Source organism: Protobothrops mucrosquamatus, unplaced genomic scaffold (assembly GCF_001527695.2).
Source record: "Protobothrops mucrosquamatus isolate PMUCROS unplaced genomic scaffold, P.Mucros_1.0 scaffold319, whole genome shotgun sequence".
NCBI lineage: Eukaryota > Metazoa > Chordata > Lepidosauria > Squamata > Viperidae > Protobothrops > Protobothrops mucrosquamatus.
In genome coordinates this window covers 595,439-605,174 of record NW_015386658.1, presented here as the reverse complement: position 1 = coordinate 605,174, position 9,736 = coordinate 595,439, and the positions used below count along the sequence as shown (strand labels likewise).

Sequence of the window (9,736 nt, the reverse complement as noted above, 5' to 3'; positions counted from 1 at the left end):
TGATTCACTTAACAGGGCAAGGAAAGTCGTAAGATGGGACAAAACTCACTTAACAAACTTCTCACTTAGCAGCATAAATTTGGGGCTCAATTGTGGTCATAAGTTGCCTTTTAGCTCACTTTTTGCCTTTTGACTGAATGTTATATTTCAATCTCCACTGGGGGATGCTCTTGTATTCTGCATTCAGCCCAACTCACTTACTGGACTGGACAATGTTTGGATGTTGAGGGGCACATTTAACATTCTTCTGTGGGATGGAGATGGGGGTTAAAGGTCACAATGGGTCCCTGCAAACCGTGCAATGCTATACTGTATTAGACATATTGGTACTTTGGTATTTCTTATTGTTTTGGAGAGTCTTCGTGTTTTTTAAACAACATGCTCATGTTAGGACATGCATTCTCTTACTTTTCAAATTTTGAAAAGATATGTCAATATACATCAGGCACAGTCAGACAGGACACCAGAGCCATAATCACAACAGGTGGCCCATATACACAATTTAGGGCACAATGCTTCCAGTTTGAATGTGAATACAACCCCCTTTCTGGATCTATTTCAGAATCACTTTTCACAGGGCCCAGGAAGGACAGATAAAGGGCCAACCAAAGGCTAGGAGATGTATGCTATATGGGTTGTGAGAGAGACCTTCTCTTGGTGGCTAGATATTACCCGCTTTTCATAACCAAATGACAAACTGGTTTTTCACACTCACATTCAGGACTTAGTTACACACAGACTGATCATGCTTCTTGTTTGCCTATTAGAGATATCAGTTTATGACTGTGTTTATCATTCTGTCTTTTTAATTAACTTGCTTCAGGGATTCATCTTGTTTTCATGGATTCTGATTTGCTACAAGTTCTATAAAGTGGGCAGGACATAAATATTTCAAATAAACAGAATAGCCATATAAACACACAAATTCAGAAGTCAACTTTTATTTTTAAATATAATCTCATTCCTGGTTTTCTATGGGTTAGGGTTACAGCTTGGCCTACTGTATGCACATGTGCAGACAAAGTTCCTGGCGTATTTTGATGGTGGCTTCTAGAGCAACCTGCACAGCAATCAACATGATGCTAGGGTGCTTTGGCTCTAGGATCAACTACAGAAAATCCCTTCTGTCTGTTCAAGGATTACAATGTGTATGTCTGTTGCTGCACTTCACATTATTACAACTGAACAGCTCAAGGCCCACTTGAGTCTATTTTTTGCTTAAAGCAGAAGCCAGGCTAAGGCTTCCAAGGAGCCAAATCAAGAGTATAAATACCATAAGTCCATAACATTGATTATCTCTGAAAGATCCAGTACTGTCTGGGAATTCTGAAACCCAATCTACTGTCTATTGATAAAAACTGAATAAGCACAGCCACACTTGCACAGTAGCAATGAATGAAAAGACGTTATTGACATTGCTCAGTCTTCATCCTATTACTTGTCAACTTCATCTACAGTTCTAACTTTAAGGAATAACAATTTTTATTTGCTCTGTATATTTCCCACATTTAACTAAAATTTTGGGAGAGACTGGTTGAGTTGTTTGTGTAGGGAACAGTTTGATCTTTATATGTCTTATTACAATATAATACATATTTATGCAGAAATGAACAACCGCCATTTTTTGCTAAGATTGCTCTATACATTTAGGCCACCATTTAATAAATCGTGGATTTTGCTTGTCCTATACCCATTCAAATATGCCAAAAGAAATTCATTTTTTTCTACATGGAAAAATCAGCCTGGTTCCTAGTGAATTGATTCCTCAGAACTGCCTACCAGTAACATGGGATATCTAATTCAATAGTAAGCATCCCAGTGCTAAAGCAGAAAATCTATGGCTCATTATGATCTTGCCAGCTTGCAAGCCCTCTCTTAATCTACTTGTAGGAAATGTGGGGGTCTTTCAGATATTTTGGATATCGACTTTCATTCGTCTAACCTAATAAAAGTTGGATTGAGAGCCACATCCAAAACATAAGGAATGCACCAGATTGCCCATAACATTCACTGAAACAATGAGCATGAAGTGCTTTGAAAACTAAAATGATATAAATGCTAAGCATTAATATTGTAACAGGTGCCAGATGGAGCAATTTCAGATATTTTCCATGTGGTCACTGGAATGCATAGGTGGGCCTAGAGGCTTTGATGATGTATGGAAAAAATAAATGCACCACATATTTCACAATCTTAACAGGAGAGGTTAGGCTGGAAGCCAATTTATCATCCCCATTTACCCAAGGCTATTAGAATTCCATGCAGATTTGGTGGAGAAAATAAATTGAGAATTTCAAGCATTATGTGGCTTCTGAATTTTCACACAATGTCTTTCTCTTTTTCATGATTGCACATAATGGAATGTGAATTTCACCCAAGGTCTACATAAGGGGAAAGTCTGCATAGGCAGAAATGCTGTGTCTTGCAGGGCGTCCCTCCCTCTGTCTCTAGGCATATTCTTATCCATGGTTCTCTAATGTTCACACAGCCAAAATTATACTTGATTATAACCTGGATCCAGAACAAAGAAAATACATTGCAAAATATCTGAAGATATCTTGGTTAGATGGGTTTGCCTCCAGCTGGATCCATTTGCCATCAAAATGGCCATTGATAACAGTATGGCTTCCCTTCCCCTCTCCAGTTAGAGGGGGTTATGAAAGGGTGGGGAGAGAGAAAGCTATGTATGAACAATTTCAAAAATACTTTTTAACCAAATAGGAATCCGCCCTAATTGAAGCAGCATATTCACCCAACTGTGCAGAAATGCAATTGTCTTTTATAGTTTGGAGGGGGGGGGTGGAAAACCTGTGGAAATTATTCTTTGCTCAGATGAGTAAAAGAAAAGGGACAAAGCCTCATATTTAAGATTTTGCAAGTTTTCTTGGTCACCTTCTTTGTCTACTTCCAAAATAATATTGCATTCCCCTACCATATAAAAGACAGCCTTGACCAGAGATTGTCACTGCCTACTTCTTTCAAGCTTGCACATGCAGAAGACTCAGACCTACAATCTTATTCAGGAAGCTCTTCCGAATATTAACTATGCACAGCTGTTTGTGATGGAGACAAGGACATCTCCTCGTCTTAAAGAGGGAGGTGGTTTTTTTTTTTTCCTCCTTCATGTTTTAAATCCCCAATGCCACCGGAGCGATGCTGCAAATCAATCTCTCTAGGTCAAGCAACAGTAGCAAGCCGCCTGCAGTTACGCGCCGGCCTCGCTTGCCTAGCCCTTCAAAGGCAGCCGTTGAAAGGCATTGCTTTACAGCTCCTCCGCGGCTCCAGGCGTGCTGCGTAGCTAGCCAGTTGCTTTTTTCCCTTTTCCTTTACAAAACTGTCAGGCAAAAAATGGGCCGAAAGATATTGGCTGCAAGGAACTCGGAGGCTCCTCCCAGAGTCTGGATCCCGAGATTTTTGGACGATTTCTTCTAACTCCGTTGCAAACGCTGGCGAAGGAAACAAGTTACCGCACTGCAAAAACCGCGGAGCAGTCTCCGCTTGGAGCAACACCCAGGCTCTCCGCTCCTCACGCCTTTCCTAAAAAAAATCTACCTTGGATGGCCATGGTTATCGGGGGCAGCTGGCGCTGGCGATCGGGGAGGGAAAATGCTGACCCTTTGGATTTCTGCGCCAAGAAAGCTAAACGAGATAGAAGACAATGAAGGCAAAAAAGGGATCTGAAGCAAAGACATTCTCGCGGACCCTCATTCTGGTGGTCTGAGGTTTGGTCCGGCTTTTGGGGGGGGGGGGTCAAGGATTTTTTTTTGGGGGGGGGGAGAAAAGGGACGGGGAAAAAAAGCAAAAAAGCACCTACGCGCAATTGATTTTAGCCGGTGTGAACCTTTATTGGATTTGGAGATTCCCCATTGGATACACATTTTCAAGGCAGTCTCCCGCGTGGCACAAAGATCATCATGAATTCGGTGGCCGGGAATAAAGAGAGAATTGCAGTCACCACCCGAAACAGGAAATACGGGGTAAGTTAGTCCTCAAGTCGGGGCGTACGAGGATGCTTGAGACCGGTCTGGGGTTTGGTTTTGTGTTGTTTTTTTTTTTAACACAAACGGGGTAGCCTCGCAGCCTTGCAAGCGGATCTAAGCAGCCTGTTAAAGCGGAATGTTTCCAACCAAGGTGCTGTTGGTATACTCAATCGGGCAAGGTCTGCTCCGTCGTCAGAAAATCGCGTGCAATAAACCTGGGCAGGTTCCTTTCCCGGGAGCTGCAGACTCCCGGTGCCCGTGGCGAACTTTGGCAGCCCCGGCTTCCATTTCATTGCCCGAGACCTCCTTTCGGGTAGCGATGCAAACGTCGGGATGCCTTTCCTTCCAAGGGTAGTAGCTACGGTCAGTCCTGACTCGGGCCAAGGAAGTAAGGGCGGCCGGGAGGAGGGGGGGAAAGGAGGAATCGGAAGAGAGCTATCACTCATCTGGGCTCCTTGGGAAGGTGTATGCGTAGGACGCCCCCCTCCCCATTTTCTGTGGAAAATCGCCCCCCCAGGTCTCCTTGAGTGGAAATCAGAGAAGGGAGAAGTGTGGGGCGTTTTCGCCTGCTTGGGGCTATTGTGATGGGGCGTTTTCGCCTGCTTGGGGCTATTGTGATGGGGCGTTTTCGCCTGCTTGGGGCTATTGTGATTGCTAGTTCTGGGGCTGATTAATCGATAGGTGTACTTGGTTCGTCCGCTTGCCCCCCCCCCTTTTTTTTTTTTAATCCGCTCCCCTTTCCTTCTCCGCTCAGGTGAACGACTCCTGCTCCCCCACCAAACCCGCGGCGCCCTTCTCGCCGGAAAGCTGGTACAGGAAAGCTTACGAGGAGTCCCGGTCCAGCAGCCGCCCCGCCCCAGAAGGAGCCGGCTCCGTGGTGGGCTCCTCGGGCACCCCTTCGCCTGGGTCGGGGACCTCCTCGCCTGGCTCCTTCACCGGTTCTCCAGGCCCGGCTTCCCCGGGCATCGGCACCAGCTCTCCGGGCTCTTTGGGGGGCTCACCCGGCTTCGGCACCGGCTCGCCCGGTTCCGGCAGCGGAGGAGGCTCCTCCCCGGGCTCCGATCGCGGCGTGTGGTGTGAGAACTGCAACGCCCGCTTGGTGGAGCTGAAGAGACAGGCACTCAAGCTGCTGATCCCGGGGCCCTACAGTCCCAAGGTGAGTGGCCGGGGAAGGAAGGGGGAGGGAGCTGGGGGCCGCCGCCGCCGCCCTCGCCCTCTCTCGGCTCGTGCCGTCTTGGGCTGCCTGAGAGGAGCGGGAAGGGCTACCGCGAGAAGAGCCCCGGGTCACCTCCTGCACGGCAAAGGCTGGCGGCATTCAAGGTGGGAATGGAGCGCACCTCGGTTTTGCGAGAAACAGCCCTGAGCAAACTGATGCGCTTCCCAGCTGGGTCGGGAGTGCGAGTCAGAGCACTTCCGTGATGTTTTAGTGGGGTTTTTGTAGGGGGTATTTTTAGAGCAGGCCTGTTACTTAATTTGATTTTAGAACAGAAATCTGCGTATATTTATCATGGTTTTTATTATCGCCTGTTCACCGCCCTGAGGGAGAACAGGCGATAATAAGGGAGATAAGGGAGATAGGGCGGTATATAAATTAATATAATAAGGGAGATAATAAGGGAGATAAGGGAGATAGGGCGGTATATAAATTCAATAAGTAAATAAATAAATCTTGAAGATTAGAGAGCCCGAGTTGATTACCCAGGCCAGGTCTGAAGGACCGTTGGGAGGTGGTAAAAGCCGGGCTTTTTTTTTTTTTTTTTGTCATAGAACGCCCAGAACGGCACTTTTTTTGGGATGGAACCTTGTAGGGTAGGCAAGGCGGGTTGTAGGATGTGTGTGAGTTCTGGCACCTTTTTTTTTTTATTTATTTTTTTTACAAAAAAAGCACTGGGTAAAAGCTGTAGGATAGTGGATCCGCAGTCACTAAGAATATAGTCCTTTAAGCACAAGTGGTCCAAAGCATGAAATGTTGGGCGTAATTTTTGTTTTTCTTTATAAACACCCTTTAGGCCCCTGTGAATTAACATTGGAATGTGGATTCCAAAGATCCATGGTTTGTCAACTACAACTCCCAGGGGCTCCAACAAAGCGAATTGTAATTCTTCATTGACCAGAAATCCATAGGTCTCCTACCCAGAACCTTAGTAGGCTTTAGCTGCTATGTATAACTCATACCTATTGCATACATAAGTGATTATTGTACGGCCCAAGAGATAAACCATTTGCCGGAAATGCTGTCAATATGCAGTGGTTGTGGCTAATCTGGTTGTGGTTAATCCTGGAACAGCCCTGGACAAGTTACCATTTCTCACAGTCTTCTCTGTGAATGGAATCCACACTTTGCAAGTTACCTTATGCTGATTTTTGGTCTCAGTATTTAACAATGGAACCTTCCATTGCAAATCCTGCAGCTCTGTATCTGCAAGAACTTCAGATTTAAACCTTCTCTTCTTAAGTTTGGCCTCTTTCAACAGTTGTTTTTATTAGTTATTTCTATAATCCTGATAGTATGAATGCTAACTCAGAATTCAATATGTGATGATAGCAGCTACAGTTAGATTCCTTTAATCTATAGATATCAAATGATGAGGACTAAGTTTCATTGAGACAATGTGGTTCTGGGTGGATATTATCTACTGAGTGCATTTTATTATACTAATCTAGATGTCAGGAAGAAAAATTCTAGACTGATCTTTTCCTCAACAAACTAGCTTCAGGTACAGGCAGCAATTTCTTGGATGAATATTAATAATAGGAATTCATTCCTACAGTCTAACTCAAATATAGATTTTTCAGCTTAATGAAAAATCCATAGTTTACTATCTACTGAATTCATAGACAGCGGATGTTACAGCAATCATGGCTTAACAGCACTCGTGAAACAAAAAACATTGAACATTTGTAAATTTTAATATACAAAATGCATAGAAGAGATATTTATTTGGACATGATTTGAGATTTTGAAATGTGTAAATCTGCATTAACGACATACAATTTGTTCCGTACACGGTTTAGTACTATAGGTAGTTCTTGACTTGCAAGCATTCTTTTAGTGACCGTTCAAAGTTATGACACTGAAAAAAGTGATTTATAACCAGTTTTCACCCTTGGAACCATTGTAGCATCCCCATGGTCATGTGGTCAAAATTTGGGCGTTTAGCAAATGGCATATATTTATGACAGTTCCACTGTCCCGGGGTCATGTGATCACATTTGTAACCTAACCAGGTTTCCACAAGCAAAGTCAATGGAGAAATCCAGATTTGCTTAACAATTGCATTATTTGCTTAACAATTGTGAAAAAAGATTGTGACAAAACTCACTTAGCTGCCTTGCTTAGTAATGGAAATTTTGGGCTCAATTGTGGTTGTAAGTCAAGGACTACGTGTGATGACATAAATGCTTTACAATGTGATCCTGTTCAGGGCTACTCAGAGGTGTGTTTATTTGAGTTCAGTGGAGGACATGGTTGTTCAGTTGCTTTTATGAGTTGGAGGACATCATTTTTTAGGATTTTCCTTCAGTAACTGCTTCTTTCTATTCTTGTAAGGCCATGCTTGTTTTATCAGTGATAATACATAGCCACTGTCTTCTGTTGACCTCTTTTTTAGTGACTTTAATTTTATCAGATATCAGGATGTTTTCTCTTGCTTCCCATTATAAGCCTTAGCTTTGTTTTTAGGGCATGCCATGAACAAACTAGTTTTACATCATCTGTGTTCCATGATGCTCGTTTACAGTCCTTGGTGTTCTCAGCACGTTTTTCCATAATTCAAGACATTTTTCTTCAGCTTTTTTAAAAAAATGTCCGGCTTTCTGAATTGTATTTTACAAATGGGCTTGACAATGTGTACTTTTCTTGATATTAAGATTGTGCATTTTAATACTTTGTGTATGTCTATCACAATCTTGCTTACAAGTAGCAGATATCTCTTTATTTCATGGCTGCCACCACCATTCCTATGAATTTTTCAATCTGCAAAAATAATAGGATTGCAGACTTAAATTTTCTGCATGGTACAGTATATATCTGTTATGCAGGCTTTTTAATTAATGTTACAGTTAATAATGATCATGATGGCCACTGAGAGCATCACTTGCTCAGTTCAGCATTTTGCCAGTATAATTTTACATTTTAAAAATAGTTTTATTCTGTAGTTTATTGTCCTATAATCTAGTTTAATAACATTTCTGCCACAATGTCATCTTTTCTATAGCTATTTCTCTGTGACACTGACATCATATTTTATCATAATTTCTAATGCAATTAGACAGGATGACTTTGGTAGCATTTTGGGATTTGTTTTTAATTATGAAATGTAGGTTAAGAAGTTTGAAATTAAAAACAAAATTACCAGAGGTTACGTCAAAGAGGATGGATTTTTGGATTAAGGTTACGAGTTGGAGTTAACCCAAGTTGCTCTCAATGCTATGCTGATTATATAAGAAGGGAAATAAATGTCAGACCCAATTTTCCAAAGCTGATTCTTCCAAATATTTTGACACTGCAATTCTTAGATTTTTGAGCCAGCATCTGGAACACACTAAGTTGGGAAAGACTGAAGTACTAGCATAAACGTCTGCAGTAAATATGATCTCTGGGTTATGGGTAGTGAAAACAAACATTGTCAGAAAGTCATAGCTTTTGTGTACCATATTATAACTATGATACTTAACTCTGGTGGAAATTTAGAACATTGATATATGTGGCAAATGTAAGTTGCTTAGATGGGTGACAAGGTCCTGCTTTATCCATATCTAGAGAATTAATGCATGTTCATCTCATGGAATGTAGAACATAGGAGTAACAGTTCTCATGCCATACCTTTCAATTTATAATAATTCTTATAGTATTGTGAGGATTATAACTTGAGCGTTGCGCAGTAGGGTTAACACTTGTCTTCTCCTAGCTCCTGCCCACCTAGTGGTTTGAAAGCATGCAAATGTAAATAGATAAATAGGTATGGTGGGGAAAAACAGCGCTCCACAACATCATGCTGGCCACATGACCACAAAAATGTGTTCTGACAGTGCTGGTCATGGCCTCAAAACATAGATGAGCGCCATTCCTTATAGTCAGCAACATCTAGCGGAGTTAAATTTGCAGGGATCCCTTTCCATCATTACTATATACCAGTGATGGCGAACTTTTTAGAGACTGAGTGCCCAAACTGCAACCCAAAACCCACTTATGCATCGTCGAGTGCCGGGTGGGTGTGGCCCATTGGCTGGGTGTGGCCAACTGGGTGGGCATGGCCAATTGGGTGGGCGTGGCTGCGGTGGTAGCGGCAGACTGGGTGGGGCTAAAAAGTTCAATCAAGCAATTCCAACTCTGCAAGATCTCTTTTTTTCTGCGAGAAATTGAAATTGACTGATTGAACCTTTTTTTTTTTTTTTGCACATGGCGGTGGAGGCCTAAAGTGAAAAGGTTTTATAAAACCCAGCTGAAGGCCTAGGACTGGGGTGACGGCACGCGTGCCCACAGGGCGGGCTCTGAGTGCCGCCTCTGGCACCCGTGCCATAGGTTCGCCACCACTGCTATATACTATGTATGATTATATGCATTCAGTTCTAATTTCTTCCCTTCAGTTCTATCATATTACAAAGTCAGCAATTTCTTGCTTTTGAATGACTTTGCACAATCTTGATTTTCAGCAATTAGTTAAACTACACTAAATATAATAGAAGAATATTATTTTAGAACTATATTATTTCATACAAAATAAACCAATTAACCATCACTCATTTAAGGCAAG

General features: G+C 42.5%; 1 protein-coding gene across 1 annotated transcript in view; it reads left to right on the top strand.

Moving 5' to 3' along the window:
• The first annotated feature begins 3,914 nt into the window (after positions 1-3,914).
• Positions 3,915-9,736, top strand: part of LOC107286733 (kinesin-like protein KIF26B) — a 117,253-nt gene continuing 111,431 nt past the window's right edge. The window contains exons 1-2 of the mRNA XM_015815148.1: positions 3,915-3,977; positions 4,735-5,136. Coding sequence (XP_015670634.1) covers positions 3,915-3,977; positions 4,735-5,136 — 465 coding nt within the window. The remainder of the gene's footprint in view (positions 3,978-4,734; positions 5,137-9,736) is intronic.